The 18359-nt window shown below is 41.8% G+C and overlaps 1 protein-coding gene across 1 annotated transcript in view; it reads right to left on the bottom strand.

Annotated features, from left to right (window-relative positions):
- Positions 1-15479, bottom strand: part of LOC120514707 (interferon-induced protein 44-like) — a 44970-nt gene extending 29491 nt beyond the window's left edge. The window contains exons 1-2 of the mRNA XM_039735217.1: positions 15445-15479; positions 5112-5573 (exon numbers count right to left, since the gene is read on the bottom strand). Of these exons, the coding sequence (XP_039591151.1) occupies positions 5112-5565 (454 nt within the window). The 5' untranslated portion in view covers positions 5566-5573; positions 15445-15479. The remainder of the gene's footprint in view (positions 1-5111; positions 5574-15444) is intronic.
- Between the last annotated feature and the right edge of the window lie 2880 nt (positions 15480-18359).

The following is an 18359-nucleotide window of genomic DNA, read 5'->3' as shown; positions in this document are numbered from 1 at the left end:
CACTACACTTTCGGAGACTTCAGTCCTCACTTGGCAGTGCCCCAAAACAGAAGCTACATCTTTCGGGTTATCTTCCCAGACCCTTCCTGTTTCTTCACAAACTTATCATCAACCACAAAGGGCACGGGCTCAGTGACTATGTAACGGAAGGTTAAGGAGGAAGGGGGGAACATTTTATGTCCAGAATTGAACCCTGTGTTTCTTTAAGAGTTTGTACATAGTTGATTTACTAAAAGACAAGGCAGGACGGGAATAAAGAGGGTGTGGTGAACTGGAGGTTTGTGGGAAAAAGAAAGTGGAAATAAAAAAAATAAGAAAACATTTGGGCAAAACCCGTGTGTGACGAGTTTTTTGTGTCTGGATACAACAGGCACCAAGAAGGTTCTGGCAAACTGTCAAGTGCCTCAGGAGGGGAAAGCGGTGCTCCACCAACACTGTGTACAGTGGAGATGGGGCCCTGCTGACTTCAACTGCAGACGTTATTGACCGGTGGAAGGAATACTTCAAGGATCTTCTCAATCCCACCAGCATGTCTTCCTTAGAGGAAGCAGAGCTGTAGGATTCCGGGGGGGCCCGTCCACATCAGAAGCTGAAGTGACTAAGGTAGTTAAAAAGCTCCGAGGTGGCGGGGCCCCTGGAGTGAACAAGGTCCACCCTGGGTTCTTCAAGGCTCTGGATGTTGTGGGGCTGTCCTGGTTGACACGTCTCTGCAGCATCGCATGGACATGGGGGGCAGTGCCTCTGAATGGGAAAATCGGGGTGGCAGTCCCCTTTTTCAAGAAGGGTGACCGGAGGATGTGCTCCAACTATAGGAGGATCACACTCCTCAGCCTCCCTGGTACGGTCTATGCAGGGGTGCTGGAGAAGAGAGTTGGTCAATGTTTGAATCTCTGATTCAAGAGGAACAATGCGGATTCCGTCCCCGCCATGGAACACTGGACCAGCTCTACACCCTGGCCAGGATCCTGGAGGGGACATGAGAGTTTGCCCAACCAGTCCACATTTGTTTTGTGGATTTGGAGAAGGCATTCGACCATGTCCCTAGAAGCATCCTGTGGGGTGTGCTCCAAGAGTATGGGGTACAAGGCTCGTTGTTACGAGCCATTCAGTGCCTGTACAGGAGGAGCAGGTGCTTGGTCCACATTGCCGGTAATAAGTCGGACTTGTTTCCTGTTGAGGTTGGACTCTGCCAGGGCTGCCCTTTGTCACCAATTCTGTTCATAAGTTATATGGACAGAATTTCTAGGCGCAGCCAAGGAGGGGAGGGGATCTTGTTCGGTGACCTCAGAATCTCGTCTCTTCTATTTGTGGATGATGTGGTTCTGTTGGCTTCATTGGACAGTGACCTCCAGCTCTCACTGGAGTGGTCCGCAGCTGAGTGTGAAGCGGCGGGGATGAGAGTCAGCACCTCTAAATCCGAGGCCATGGTTCTCAGCCGGAAAAGGGTGGAATGCTCTCTCCGGTTTGGGAACACATTACTGCCTCAAGTGGAGGAGTTCAAGTATCTCGGGGTCTTGTTCATGAGTGAAGGAAGAATGGAGCGGGAGGTTGACAGACGGATCGGTGCGGCATCCGCAGTAATGCGGGCTCTGCAATGGTCCATCGTGGTGAAGAGAGAGCTACATTCCTAAGTGGAGCTGCAGGAGGTGGCCGGGGAGAAGGAGGTCTGGGCTTCCCTACTTAGACTGCTGTCCCCGTGAACTGACTTCGGATAAGCGGTGGACAATTATAAATTAAAAAGAAGGACCACAGGAGACTGGACTGGCTAAAAAGATTCAAGAGGTCTTTTGATGTGGACAGCAAGCTGCTGGAAATGTTCTACCAGTCCATAGTAGCCAGTGTGGTGTTCTACACTGTGGTCTCCTGGAGAAGCAAAATGAGCTCAAAAGAAGCCCAATGCCTGAACAAACGTATCAGGAAAGCCTGCACCATCACAGGGCCAGCCATGGACAAACTAGAAGTTGTTGTGGAAAAGAGGGTGATGGCAAAATTGATGAAAAATCCTCTCTAGGAGGCGCTCTCTCTATGGAGCACTTTTCATTCCACTACAGTGTGCTAAGAATCGCCTCTGGTGGTTGCTGGGGTGGCCCATTGGTTAGGCATTGGACTATCATGCTAAAAAAACGACCAGTGAATCCCAGACATGGACTCTCTGAGGGAGAAACTCCACATTACATTTGACACGTCACTTTCTCCTACAGTACTCACCAACCAAGGCAAACACTAATGGCTGCATCAGGCTCTTATTTATTGTTTTTCTCAGCTGGCCTATGGCGCATGTCTCAAATTCACCTAAGGCTTGTCAAAGAATATACAGTCGGCTCTCCATATCCACAGGGGTTCCACATCCGCAGAAAAATCAAAAATATTAGAAAGAAATAAAATATAAAATTCCAGAAAGTTCCAAACAGCACAACTTAAAGTGATGTGTAGGCCTAGCCAGCTGTACCCTCCTGCCATTTCACGGACCTTCAGTCTCATTCCACCTCTCGTTGTTTGAGCTTCGTTCACCTTGCATCTCATGCATTCAATACTTGTTTTATATGCACACTTTGTTTCTGTGAAAAAATGGCTCCTAAAACAATATGGGAGAACAACTGTTTACATAACATTTATACACTGCATTAGATAGTATAAGTAAATCTGCAGTAGAGATGATTTACAGTATAGTATATGGGAGGATGTGCGCAAGTTATATGCAAATGTGACACCATTTTGTATAAGGGTATTCACGGATTTTGGTTTTGCTTAATAATGGTTCTGACCGTTAGTTAATTTCATCAGTAAGCGTGTTGACGTACATTAAGGGTGTGGGGACAGGCCTTTGTGTTTGATGTAATTCTTTGTGACTTTGGACACAAGGCTCCACGTCTGCGTCGCTACTATATGTGCACAGCATGCGGCAAAACCTTAGCCATGTGCCATCAGCACGCAGGGATGTGCCTTTGTGCCAAGTATACACGTTACCTGACGTAACCTACCCTAAACTAATCTGACCTAACCTAGTAACCTAACCAAACATTACCATAATATACGTCATATAAATTAATAATCTGTACATATAAAAGGCAAAGCCCTCCCTGACTCCTCTCTAATTCTCCCACTTTCCAAATTGGTGGGAAGCTGAAATTTCACGTACTCATTCCTTGGAGTGTACTTGCAAAAGTTAGGTATGTTTCATTTCTTATTGCAAAACCCAAAGGTAGTAAACAGATGTACCCCTTAAACTGTATATAAAGATAGGGGAACCCCTCCTCACTACTTCTGTGACTTCCAATATACATACGAAGCCCAAATTTCCCATTCTCATTCTTTACACTGTACTTACAAACATTAAGTATGTTTCATTTCGCGCCGTGCCCCTTAACGAAGTTTCAAAAATAACGTCTTCTTTTTGGCGGTTCTCACCATTATGCCGTAAGGAACTTTCAAAACTGACCCCTCTGTTTGGCGGTTTTATTCCTCATTTCTGTTAACAGAGGATTTATTTCAAGGCAGAGAAACATAAGGGCCGCCCCGGTCCCCCTTCTTTTTTCCGTGCACCTACCACATGGTTGGCTCCCTGCCTATATACATTAACGACATCCCGCGGCTCAGGTGCCTCCTCACTCGCTTTCTTACTTTCTTCAGCTGTTCGTCGTGCTCGCTGCTCCCTTCTTCTTTGCTCCACCGCTTAGAGGGTGAAAGGACTGCTCATTCTACTTTCAGGCTACCTCTAAACCTCAGCCATACTGATTCCAATTCAAATGCCTCCAATTTCCAGTAAGGGTCTGCTTCACTAGGACAATAAATAAGTCACAGGGCCAGACTCTAAAAAAGGTCGGCATTGACTTGACACAAGATGGCTTCTCACATGGCCGACTGTACATTTCGTGCTCAAGAGTGAGCTCAGCAGACAGCTTGGTCATTTTACAGCCCGAGGGCAGAACTGCAAACGTCGTTTACAAAAAGATCCTTACATCCTAAAAAATGGGCATTTCTCATACACATCTACAATCCTAAATTAAACTCTTTACGATCACCAAATTCACTCTCAATACTAAAATAAGCCTACGACAATTACACTGACAATCATGTTATGTTATTTTTAAAATGTTTTCTTTCATTTTTCATAACTTCTTTAACACACAAGTTCTCCGCTGCGAAGCACAGGTATTTTGCTAGTTTTAGAAATATAATAATAATAAAACATTGAAAAAATATTAATCCTGTAATATGACCGCTTCTGAAGGCATTTCAACACTATTCAGTTTCCTTCATTGTATAGAAGCTCTGCTGTTTAAGTGCAACGTCGGTAGTTTGGACGATATTAACGGAGCCATGACTGTACTTCCATTCTTTGCCTGCTAGTCAGCTGCCACTCAAGCATCTAGCCCCGCCCAGTTCATGAAGCGCCAAATGCCAGCTGCTATAAAATTTTTTTGCAGTCCTAGCAATGGGCCCTGATTGACTTATATCACTTAAGTTACTCAAGTATCTAGCCCCGCCCATCTAGCTGCACTTCAACATCAAGACCCACCCCTCCGGCTGCCACTCAAGCATCTAGCCCCGCCCAGTTCATGAAGCGCCAAATGCCAGCTGCTTTAAAATTTTTTTGCAATCCTAGTAACGGGCCCTGATTCATTTATAACATTCAAGCATCAAGACCCACCCTGCTGGCTGCCATTCAAAAGCATCTAGCCCTGCCCACCTGGCTGGCATTCACTGAAGTGTCTATCTAGCCCAACCATGCCCAACAACATTAACATTTCTTTAAATAGCACATTTGTATACAAACAATGTAGCTCAAAGTGCTTTACAAGAAAAGAAAAACAAATAAGATTATGCAATAATATTAAAGAATAAGTAACAAAGAAAATAAAAAGCAAATGAATCTAAACAATTTTAAAAACATATAAATATGTTATCTAGCATATATAATAGATCAATCAATATATAAATATTTTAATGACACTAAATTCTAAATGACCCAGCTGACTGCGGATTTAGAACACTATAATGTGTTACCAAATTTATTTTCATCAGCTCCCCACAATTTTGATTTTTAAGTCCCCATGGACCACCAAGTGTTTCATACATTGACCCAACATGCCCCAAGTCCTACAGCTCACCTTCCACCCGGTACACCTCCAGCTCTTGCAGGATTTGTTCTTCTTCCTCCATGTAGACAACTCTAGTGACAAATAGTTTTGTAGTGTTTGTTTTGGACCGATGGAACTTTAGGCCATTCTCAAAGTTGATCACTTCATATTCAGTTGTGAAAGACTCCACGGGGGTCCTAGTGACTTTAGACTTCTCAATGGAGAAGTAAAAGGCCTTTTCATCCTTGAATGTTGTGTTCCGATCTCTGAGCCACTGACTTGTGCAGCCTCCCACTATGACGTCATCCTCCAAGTAGCCCACCATTATGATGCAGCCCTGATTGATGCTCTTCCTGCCTATTTCAGACACACTGAAGCCATGCAGGCTGCCCTTGTAGAGCAGGCTGAACTTAACATGCCCCTCAAATAGGGAGAGGAGCTGCTTCTCCGTCTGCTTGTCCAGACGTGGAATAACAGAAGACATGACGGCACCTGGAAAGAGAAAGACAGCCATGAGCCCAAGGGACTGGGGTGAGTCCTCCTCTAGTTGCTGCTGTGCAGTTTACTTAAATATACTCAGTGTGTGTTGTGTATTTGGGCCTTAGAGCTTCATCCCTTGTGCTTGGTGGGTGGAACCTAAAAAGGCAGGACTACCATGATGTCACTACTGAGGGACCTCCCTCTACCTTTATATCATTGAGAGTTGTTGGAGATCAGCATCAGGGAGACCTGTTGGTGGACATTTCTGGTCATTGGACGTCTTGCTTTCCGATTCGGGATTACGGACTGATGTGGTTAATTGGGTTGAGGAGATGAGTCCACAGGTTACCATTGATGCTTCTAGGTTATGGAGTTAAGACCTTCATAGTAAGCATTGTCTTGCATTTCCTGGTTTATGATCAATTTTGCTTTGTTTATGGATTTGGATTTAGACGTGTTAGCCTTGGGCGGCCTTTTAGGCAAACCCTTCTAACCTTTCTACCTATGCCTTCTTTTTGCTTACATACATTCATTCATTCTTTATTTAGAAATACATTTTGTTTAATTAATTTAAACCAGATTTTTCCAGGTGACCTCTCTCTCGAAGGGTATTTGTGTATTCAATGAAGCTGAAGTATTTTTTAAAAGTCTAAGCCCCATTTTGGGCCTGTGAAGACCATGACGCCTGCCTTTTGAGTTTGGGACCAGGCCCATTTCTGAGACAGACCAGTGAAATCCTGGTTGTGTTTTTGGGTTATTATTATTTATGGCCTTGCTTTGCCATTTTATCCTGCTGCTATGTTTTATAATACTCTGCTGTGTTTGTGATTCCCGCCATTTAATTAGTAAAATAAGGCATTGCCTCCAACATCTAACCCCAGGATAAACTAAGGCCTAGTATTCAACATGGGCTTTTCTCCCAAATAGAATATAAAAAGAATAAACCCATGCATCATAATAATCTACAGGGAAAGAAAAACTCTAGCACCTTAACAATTTGAAGATTTAGTACCAAAAAATACATTTCTTAAGAAAAAACGCAAAGATATAAAGCACAGAACACAAACAGTTGAAAAATGAGACTGCCTAAAGACAACCCAAAGCTAAAAGATCCAATACACAGTCCGATACTGAAATGAGCATAATAAATGTGTGTGTCTGCCCGAGATAACACACACAGACACGAGGAATTCAATGCTATGCTTTATCTTTTGAAACTTCCCTGAAAACTTTATTATTAACGTTATTATAAGTAATTATTTACTTCCATTTTCACCATCATTTTGGGATAGTTGCATAGTCATGGCCATGGCAATTTTTCCCACGATGTACTGAAAATTTAGGTGACGCCATTGGTGTATCCATACAAAGGTCATGCATGCATTCCCAGCTTACTTGAGATTAAGTCAAATAGAAAATTTAAAGTAATTTTTGGACTCCTGACATTAGAAATAAGCTCTGAACGTTTGACTTTGACTTTTAATTTAACGATTTAGCTTTGCAGTGTTTCTTTCTGACGTCTGGTATCGACCTTTGCTTGTTTTGTTGACAATGTCCTTTTTTCTGTTCATTGCCCATAAGATTCTGCACTACTTTTTCAGTCAATAAAATGCAAAAAAATAGAACAAAGAGTCAGAAACCACAATATCCACAAAAGTGCACAGAATGAAGTAAGACCCCCCAACAACTCTCAATGCCACTCTGGGGGACTGGAGAATAAATAGGGCGTGGGTGGTCCTCCAGTTGAATGTCATGATGACCCCACCCCTGAAGCAGTAGATATATTCAGGACACATAAGTCACATAAGTAAAAAAAATGAACACAAAAACAAAAGAAATGCATAATGAATAAATAATAAACAATATTCAAAACAAAAATGGGCCTAAAACATTTTACAACAACATTTATTTCTATAGCACATTTTCATACAAACAGTAGCTCAAAGTGCTTTACATAATAAGGAATAGAAAAATAAAAGACACAATAAGAAAACAAAATAAATCAACATTAATTAACATCGAATAAGAGTAAGGTGCAATGGCCAGGGGCGACAGAAAAAACAAAAAAACTCCAGACGGCTGGAGAAAAAATAAAATCTGTAGGGATTCCAGACCATGAGACCCCCTGACCAGTCCCCTCTGGGCATTCTACCTAACATAAATGAAACAATTTTATACACAGTAACAACATTTAAAGACAAAAAGATCACAGTAACTGGCACTGCATTTAAGCCACAGCTGAGATATGACAGACGTTACTTTGTCAGGGTAGGACTCTAGTGTGACCCCTGAACAAAATGACCCCAAATCGCTGCTGTAGCCCTCATATGCTTTACTACCATTTTATATCTATGAACTCAGTCAACAACACTGAGTAACAGAACAGGTAGGAGAAAAAGTTACACTTTTATTCATCATATATTATAAATAATGTGCCTAAAGTACAAGAAGAGAACAATGAGTGTTGGTAAAATAATTCAACCTGATAACAGACCAGCAGGTGACACTCTGACTTAGTATGATGACTGGTCTCTGCACCCGTATGGCATTTGTATGCAGTGGCAGACACAGACAGCCTGACCCGTCTGAATATGGCAGCTGAAAGAGTGAGACACAGCGTCTTTGTTACACTTTATGTTAGACTGGCTTCCTTTATGTATCTCTCAGACCAGTGGAATATCATAGTGTAGGCCGACTGCCTTTGCTTCATTCCAGTCCTGTTTAAGCAAAACTCAGACCCCATTTCATCCCATGCTTATATTTCTGAAAACCTGCTCTTCTTCCACATCTCTTCCATTCCAGGCCAACCTTGTGAAACTGATTACAAGTAGGTCAATGCAAAGCCTTCGGCCCCCAGTCCAACTGACAGCCTGTTAATGGTCTTTCATCTCATCCCACCTGTGCTCCCTCAAGGCTAGCTGGCCAGCCAATACCTGAGATTTGAAAAAGTGAGAGCTTCAGCTTCTTATTAAATACTGAATGGGGGCACACAGCACCCCAGCTGCATGTCCAGGTGGCTCCGCCTCTATCGGCTCTAACCAATCATAAGCAGCAAAATAAACCAAACAATAATCGGGAATTAAAACATAATTGTTGCTCTTACTACAAGTAAGAACTAATAATACATTAAATCTCAGGTATTGGCTGGCCTGCTAGACTTGGGGGAATACAAGTGGGATGAGATGAAAGATCATTAACAGGCCGTCAGCTATGGCCTATGTATAACGCCGTGCGTAGAATTCACACTAAAACATGGCATTGGAACAGAACTGGAAATGTGTGCATGCACAAAAAAATCCAGATATGTAAACTTTTGCGTATGCCAAGTTCCATGCAGTTCCCCTTTATACATCCCAATAAACATGAAATATTACGCACGTGCACGCGCCTACAGCCACAGCTTGACTCCTCACCGAATTTCACGTATTTGATTATGTTAATTACTATAAACAGCCCCTTCCATTCATTGTTTTGTTAAAAAACAATGGTAAAAGCATGTATAAAAAAGAAGAATTTCTAAAAAGAAGTGGTCAGATGTCAAAGTTGACGTGAGAAGGTGAGTATCTTACGGAAACATATTAGGGCCAGAGAGAAGGAAAAAAATGTTGAGATTAAAGTCAAAATGTTAACTTTAATTTTGAAATTTTCACTTTAATCGGGTAGTTTATTTTGTTATTAAAGTAGAATGTAAAATTCATTTTAAAATCGATATTTAATTTACTAGAGTTTCTCAAATTCCACCATAACTAAAGTAGCACATTAAATGCTTTGTATTCTAAGTGTTTCCTTCCTACGTGCTTTTTAAACGTGTTTTCTATTACGCCGACAGGATCGCACAGGCAGTGATCACCACACAGAATACATTACATTTGTGATATTACAGTTCTCAGAACATTTTAGAATTCAAAGATGTATATTTGATATCATTTTCATGATGAAGTGCATTAAAGCATGTATTAACTATGTGGGGACACAGTGGCACAGCAGTAGTGATAAGTTGGTGCCCCGTCCAGGAATTGTTCTTCGCGCAAGATGCCTGCTGGGACAGGCACGACCCAGGATGGAATAATTTACTGCAGAAGTACTGTCTCTGTCAAATGTACCAACCACCAATTCATGTCATTCTGTTTTCTTTCTCCACGTAATCAGTTGCCACAATATAAGCTGTGTAATAAATGTCAAACCAGCGGTAAGCTTAGAACGTTGACTCTTCAAAACTTTTAAGGAACACTGAAAAATCTTTACTATACATGTTTAATTATTCCATCCATCTATCCATCCAGAGTCGCAACAGTCCCAGCAAGCATCGATGCAGAAACAATCCCAGGGCCTGTTCATCACTACCACCATGCCATTGTGTCCCCACATGTTTAATTATTAACAGTATACATTATTTAAATGAACTTAATAATTAATCGGTAAATTGTAATGTACATAATTTAATGAGTTTCATCATAAAAATATCAAGTATACATCCTAGTATTCTAACAGCACAGAGTTCAAAGAGGACAGCTCTTGGAAATCTAAATCGACTTAGAATCCATTCATCATCAGGATCTGTAACTATGCACTCTCTTCTATTGAATTGAATTGAATTCCTTTATTGTCATTGTATGATACAATGAGATTCAATATGCAACTCCTCCATAAATCTCTTGTGAAGAAACTGTTTCTGAGCCTCGAGGTCCATGTAGGAAAGACTCTGAAGTGTCTGCCGGATGGGAGAAGTTCAAATAGACTGTGGAATGGCCGAGTGGAATTCATGCAGATGCTGTTGGTTTTCCTGAGGCAGAGTGTGCTACAAATGTCCTCCAGGGCTGGAAGCTCTATCACAATAATCCTCTGCACTCTCGACACAACCTACTGGAAAGCTTTCTGATCAGCTGCTGTGCAGCTATGATACCACACAGATACAATGGGCTAGTGGTGCACTGAGAGTAATAACACTAAAGCAGCTATGGTATTTGGAATAGTTTGACCATTCCATGGACCATTACATTGTTACAGAATGACTACAATCAAATGCCTTAAATTTGTAAACGATATGCAATTCATTTCAGTGTGTATGATAAAGTCCACGTCATGGATGTGAATCTAAAAAAGAAAGGGAGACCACAGAAACGGTAGCACTGCTTTGATACTGGTGCCAAGTGGAAACTTGCATATGCACAAGGTAAGGCTGCTGTGAGAATGTCTGTAGCTTTACGCCAAGCTGAGCTTTTATGCATCTCGAAGTGAGCGTGGAAACAGGCGTACGGAACATTTTTGTGGTTGAGGCCCAGTTAGTGCAGAATGCAGCAACAAGAATCTTAACTAGAAAAGAAAATCTGAGCACATCTCCACAGTTTTAGCGTCGTTACATTGGTTACCCGTGTCATTTAGAATTGACTTTAAAATACTATTAATGGTTTACAAAGCCTTAAATAATCTCATTCCTGTCCTATACTTCAGAATGTTTGTCACCTTATACTCAAAGTTGTAACCTCAGATCTTCAAGTGATGGCCTACTTATACTTTCAAAAGCCAACCTTAAAAGAAGTGGTTAAGTGGCTTTTTGCTGATATGCAACTAAAATTTGGAATACTTTACCAATAGAAATTCGCCAGGCTAATACTGTAGAACAATTTAAAAAACTGATAAAAACTCATTATTTTAAAATGGCTTTTTTTGTAGCTATGTTTTAGTTGTAGTCTATATGGCCACTGAATTCTCATTTTCCTCTGGGTTCTGCAACTCCATAATAATCCGCACTATTCTCTGCTATCTTTACCGGTTCTTCTGTGGCAGCGACCTGTGCCAATACCACCTGATCATGGCGCTATGCTCCCCCCCTGTGTTTATGGATTGAATGGCGGGTGTCGCCGATATCCACATGACCATCATCTTCGATTTCTTCCATTTGAAATCTGAAATCCATAAGGGCTGATTTAGAACACTTGTGTTAGGTAGAATGTCCAGTGGGGGCTGGGTGGTCTTTTGGCCTTTGACCCCCCATAGATTTTGTTTTTTTGTTTTTACTACCGCCTGGTTTTTCTGTCCTCCTGGCCATTTGAGCTTACCTTTTGTCTTTGTTACATACTGTATAGTATTATTGTCTAATCTTGTTTATGTTTTATATTAACTTCTTTTTATTTCATCTTGTAAAGCACTCTTAGCTACATTCTTTGTATGAAAACATGTTATATAAAAAAATGTTATTGTTTAAGTACTTGTTTAGAAGTATTTAAGTAATTTTGTTTGATTTCATTGGCTGTGTGTTTTTATTTTTTTTTTCTCCCTCTTTCTAGTCCTTATATTTTGTGATGTTAAAACCCCTTAACCCCTTTTTGGCCCATGTGCTTTTTTCTGTGTTTGGATCTGGACAGGTTGGGGTCTGGGGAGGGGTTAATGGAAGGGGTGATTTCCAGTAGGTTCAGGCCAAAATTAAAGGCGGGTGAGGCCTTTTACACAGAAAGCCTGCTTGTCTTATAAGTGCCTGACAAAATAAGTCCAATGGGGAAAACCAGGAGATGCATGTACAGTCATTTGAAAAAGTCTTGGAACCCCTCTCAGCCTGCATAATAATTGACTCTCCTTTCAACAAAAAAGATAACAGTGGTATGTCATTCATTTCCTAGGAACAGCTGAGTACTGCGGTGTTTTCCGAACAAAGATTTTTAGAGACACAATATTTAGTTGTATGAAATTAAATCAAATGTGAAAAACTGGCTGTGCGAAAATGTGGGCCCCTTGCCATTTTGCTGATCTGAATGCCTGTCACTGCTCAATGCCGATTACTTGCAACACCAAAATGGTTGGATGAGCTCATCAAGCCTTGAACTTCATAGACAGGAGTGTCCAATTGTTAGTGCTGAAAGGTATTTAAGGTGGTCAATCGCAAGTTGTGCTTCCTTCCCTTTGACTCTCCTCTGAAGAGTGACAGACAGCATGGGATCCTCAAAGCAACTCTCAAAAGATCTGAAAACAAAGATTGTTGAGTCTCTTGGTTTAGGGGAAGGTTACAAAAAGCCATCTCAGAGGTTTAAACTGTCAGTTTCAACTGTAAGGAATGGAATCAGGAAATGGAAGGCCACAGGCACAGTTGCTGTTAAACCAACTCAGCAGGTCTGGCAGGCCAAGAAAAATACAGGAGCGGCACATGCAGAGGCAGGATTGTGAGAATGGTGACAGACAACCACAGATCACCTCCAAAGACCTGCAAGAACATCTCGTTGCAGATGGTGTATCTGTACATCGTTCTACAATTCAGCGTAATTTGCATGGCAGGGTGATGAGAAAGAAGCCCTTTCTGCACTCACGCCACAAACAGAGTCGCTTGTGGTATGCCAATGCTCATTTAGACAAGCCAGATTAATTTTGGAACAAAGTGCTTTGGACTGATGAGACAAAAATTGAGTTATCTGGTCAGAACAAAAAGTGCTTTGCATGGCAGAAGAAGAACACCGCATTCCAAGAAAAACACCTGCTACCTCCTGTCAAATGTGGTGGAGGTTCCATCATGCTGTGGGGCTGTGTGGCTAGTTCAGGGACTGGTGCCCTTGTTAAAGTCGAGGGTCGCATGAATTCAACCCAATATCAACAAATTCTTCAAGATAATGTTCAAGCATCAGTCACAAAGTTGAAGTTACACAGGGATTGGATATTCCAACAAGACAATGACCCAAAACACAGTTGGAAATCTACAAAGGCATTCATGCAGAGGGAGAAGTACAATGCTCTGGAATGGCCGTCACAGTCCCCTGACTTGAATATCATCAAAAATCTATGGGATGATTTGAAGCAGGCTGTCCATCAAATAGAACTGAACTGGAGAGATTTTGTATGAAAAATGGTCAGAAATACCAACATCAGAGTCCAGACACTCATCACAGGCTATAGGAGGACAGCGTCGAGAGGCTCAAAGGAGCAAAAGGAGGCTCAACTAAGTATTGATGTCATATCTCTGTTCGGGTGCCTGTCTAATTTTGTTATGATGCATATTGTATATTTTCTGTTAATCCAATAAACTTCATGTCACGGCTGAAATACTACTGTGTCCATAAGGCATGTTGTGTATTAAAAGGACATTGCTACTTTGAAAGCTCAGGCAACGAGAAACAAAAATCCAAAGAATTAACCAGAAAAAGGGTCAAAACATCGGGAGAGCAAAATAACCTGAGCGAAAAGTCAAAGGGTGAGAAAACATCGCCGTCAATGAACAAGCAAGTCCCATTCTGAAAGGACATTGTAATAGCAAAGCTGTAATATAGCACCGTTAACTCACCTCCTTTGTTTGTTCAATTGTATATTGCCTTCCCAATTCTTGTTTTATCATATAGTGCCTTTCCTATCTATGCATCTATTAAATAGTGATTTTTTGTTGCTCTCTGTCCATATTATTGTTATATATTGCCTTTCCTATCTATTCCTCTTCATATCTTTATATAGTGCCCTTCCCACCTCTCTACAATTATTACTTAGTGCCACTCCTATCTATGTATCCATTTTAGAGTGTCGTCTCTCTCTCTCTCTCTATTCTTCTCCTTTTCTATCTGTCCATCTATGTATCTATTATATAGTGCCATTCCCATCTCTGTCCATCTTTTATATGCTGTTCTTCCTTTGTCTCCATCTATTAATCAGTGTTTTTAACATCCATTCATCCATTATAGTGCCTTTCCTGTCTCTCTTCATCTCTCACTCTATTACATATTGCCTTTTCTATTTATTATATTGTGCCCTTCCTTTATGAGTACAGAGCCAGTAGGTCTTCTCTGCCCCTGCCAGCTGTTTTATTAGACCGGGGTCCTCAGTCAACGACATGGAGGGCCGCAGTGGTCACAGGTTTTCATTCCAGCCAGTTTCTTATTTAGAACGCATGTATTTATTACTAAAGAAATACGTTTTTTTGGGTTTAAGATTCATTATCTTTCCCATTACAGTTCAGAACCTTTAACTGCCTATTTTAGTTTTTAGCAGCTGCATTTAAGTTTTATTTGTTGCTTGTTTTCTTAACTAGACATTAGTTAATAATGAAATGCTGATAACCAATAAACCAGCAGCTCCCCAGCTGACGCACTTCCTTTTAAACCTGTGTGTATGCGCCATGAAGTACCTGTGATTAAAAAATGTTTAGAAATGAATGAGAGGGGAACTGGAAGGACTGTTAAGTTTAAATCTGTTCTGCTCCACAAAACACCCGGATAATGTTCTTAGAGAACAAAACTCCACAGTGCAACTAAAATATTCTCTTGAATGAATAAAAGCAACAACAAGCCAAATAGTTAAACACCAAGCTTTATTATCAGCAAGGAGAGTCTTCTGATTGCGAAAACTGTTGGAAGGAAAACCAGCAGCCACTGCGGCCCTCCAGGACCGTGACTGGGGACCCCGTGTTTAACACTCCAGCCGGATCTTGGCATGAACAGCCTGAAATTAGGAGCGGATTACGCAGCCACACGTGTGGCCGGCCGCCTGATGCTACCTGGGCCACTGAAATGTCTGCGCTCGTTGATGTCTTTCTTATCCATCTGGGATTTAGAGGCCTTCCTAGCTCTCTGTCTTTCACCTTTAGATCCTTTTTTCTGGAATTTTATTTTTTCTGTCCTCCTGGCCATCAGACCTTAGTTTATTTTTTGTTACTTAGTGTTGCCTAATCATTTTTTTATATAAACTTTGCTTTCTTCATCTTGCAAAGCACTTTGAGTTACACCTTTTGTATGAAAACATGTTCTAGAAATAAATGTTGCTGTATTGCCTTTCTCATCTGTTATATAGCATGTCAGTTGATTATATAACGCCTTTAGCCCTTCTCTATTATATAGTGCCTTTTCCCCTGGTGGTGTATTATATAGTTATACTTATTAAAAAATAAGTAACATGATAGTTATAACTGGATACTAACCTTCACCTAATCCGTTTCTCTTTTGTTGTTTTGCTTGCCTAAGGTAAAGTCATCCCTGATGGAGGATCGCAGGAATCGTGGGGTAGAGGGGTCCTTTCATCGGATTGGCTGGTCCAGCGCTGACTCAGCTGTGGAATGGCCAATAGGGGGAGGCAGCTTGATGGCTGAGGTCTCCAGGACTCTAAACAAATCCAAATCATATTATGGGATATCATCTACTGTTACATTCTACTTCATACTTCTAAAATTTTTATTTTTATGCTGTATCGACGATTTGTTCTGTTCTGTGTATTGTATTGACCCCCTTTTTTCTTTTTGACACCCACTGCATGCCCAACCTACCTGGAAAGGGGTCTCTCTTTGAACTGCCTTTCCCGAGATTTCTTCCATTTTTTCCCCACACGGTTTTTTTTTTGGGAGTTTTTTCTTGTCTTCTCAGAGAGTCAAGGCTGGGGGGCTGTCAAGTGGCAGGGCCTGTTCAAGAAGCATTGTGCACTTCTTGTGTGATTTTGGGCTCTACAAAAATAAATCGTATTGTATATAGTGTCTTTTCCCTGGGCGGTGTGTTATATAATGTCTTTTGCTCCCTCTTTTTCTTTGATGTGTTGATGTGCTGGTGAGTTATTAATTAACCAAACACCAGCCCCTGGTTTGAAATGATGGATGCAAAAAATATATATTAAGATAACTCCTGGAGTCTGAGGTAGTCAGTGCCCTAAAGTAAATTAGAAAGAAATTCAACATTGGGTCACTTCCATCACGAACTAAACAAATCGGGAGTGCTCTCCCCTCGACTGTCTCATATATTTAGATATGGGAATGGATATTTGAGGAGTTAACCGCAAGACAATGATTCTATTTTTATATCAAAGTACCATCAACAACATAGCAAATCAAATAAATAATATATTGATCAATTATTATAAAAGTAAAGTTGAATAAATCGGACTCTGCAACCGCATGGATAAAAGATAATAAAGTAGCACTTCCAGGTTAGCGGAAAGAACCCAAAAGTTGATAGAAATCTACGTTTTGGCCCTAATAATTGTATGCAAAATTTGTTTGACTTGAGTGAAAGCGTACTAAAGTTATCGTGTTTACACACACACACACACACACACACACACGATTAAAAAAAATGTATTCCCGGGCTCAGTAAGCTCTAAAACATCGCGATTCATCAAAATCTCAAAAGGACATTTTTGGACGAATCCAATATTTTCCCTATACTTCGTATAAAAGAAAGTAAAAACAAGTTAGTGACGACTGGACAAGCAGGCTAAACGCAACAGACTTCGCTAGCTTTTGCAAGAGAAGAAGCTGAAGGCTAAAAAGTTTTGCTGATGCACCCTCCATTCCTTCCTTCCTTCCTCCCATTTCCTAACACACTTCTTCCGTCTGTTCAGCGCAGCCCTTCATGTCGGATGACACACACCGTACGAGTCCCCCAGTCTAAAATCATACCGCACATCCGCTAAGCACATTCGGTCGTGCTCGTTGTTTTGATGTCTTTCGCACCCCTTCACGGTTCCGTCGGTGCTCGGGGTCTTTGATTTACAGATCCCCACTTTGATAACGCTGTTCGGATTGCCACTCCTCATTTATTCTTTTTTTTACTTGCCTTTGTATTTTTTTCACCCGATCCCCGTCTTTCCTTATTCTTACTCTTGCCTTTTCTTTGTAGTTTAGTCCTCCAAGATTCTCTCTCAGTACATCGCCGCCACCTCCTCTTCTATCCCCCCCTTTCAAAACCACGCCCTGAGCCTGCAGCAGCAGCCCGGAGAAATGCCAACCTCTGCGCTCGGGTCCTGAAACGAGACTGAAAACTCGGTGCCAGTTTGGAAAAACGGAAGTTTTCTTCTAGGCGCCCGTCACTCCGCCCACCGCACTTTCAGAAAGGCGATCCCGCTGGATCTTAGCGACTGTCGGCTTCTTATCCTACCCTCTTGAGTTTATGAATGGATTACAGAGAACGGAGCTACCTGGGCGACTAAAATCCAGAGCGCACTCTTCAAGGAGGCGTGGTTATGAAAATCAGAAAACGGGGCGCTGGTCTGCCTGGAGGTGGGCGTGGTTTATCCGTGACTTTTGGACGGGGACCTCCCGAGTGGCGCACCTTCACAGCGGGCAACTGTCACGAGTCCCGCTGCCGTTTCTTCGTCATATGCCATCACGTCGTTAGATCAGAGCGGGCAGGACACGCATGAGGTTGTGCTGCAGGGGCTCAAACGTCCATTTTATACGAACACTGGCCGATGTGTCAAGGACAGTTATAACGTCAGAACATGTGCTGGGTGGCGTAGTGACAGGGTAATGGGCCTGAATTCAGCGTTTTTAAAAAAAGACAATATTCTTGGAAATTTCTGCTACAGGTTATTGATGATGGCTATCTATAGGGCATACATATTTAACCTGTCTTAACTGCTTTGAATAATCAGACTGCTTTGATTAATAGGCACAATTGCCTGCTTTCTTTAAAAATGAACGAGTTTTGGGGACATTGGTTTCTAATCGGGTACTTCTTGATAGCTGACAACAATACTGTGACGTTCACGTCGAATAAATACACTCAGGAGCCGCGCGTCCGGGTGAGTCTTCCAAATGCCGACTGGCTTTTTATTCAATATACCGCGATATAAACGGTGCCCTACTGCCGCCCGTTGTCTGGGTCACGGGGACACCTCCAAAATCACAAAAATAATTCACCTTCGTCCTATCTACCTCTTACCTGTTTGCTCCCCTCACCACTTGATGCTGTCTTTCTCTCACTCCAGTAACAACGACCACTTCTGACCACCACCTCCCCTTTACTCTACGCACCGTCAATTAACCCTCATCCCTGTCACTCAACTCTCTCTCTCTCTCTCTGGTGCCCCAAGCCCTTACATAAAGTGTCCCCCAAGACTCCACCCCAT

Source organism: Polypterus senegalus, chromosome 14, assembly GCF_016835505.1.
Source record: "Polypterus senegalus isolate Bchr_013 chromosome 14, ASM1683550v1, whole genome shotgun sequence".
Taxonomy (NCBI): Eukaryota; Metazoa; Chordata; class Cladistia; order Polypteriformes; family Polypteridae; genus Polypterus; species Polypterus senegalus.
This window is presented reverse-complemented; position numbering and strand designations above follow the sequence as displayed.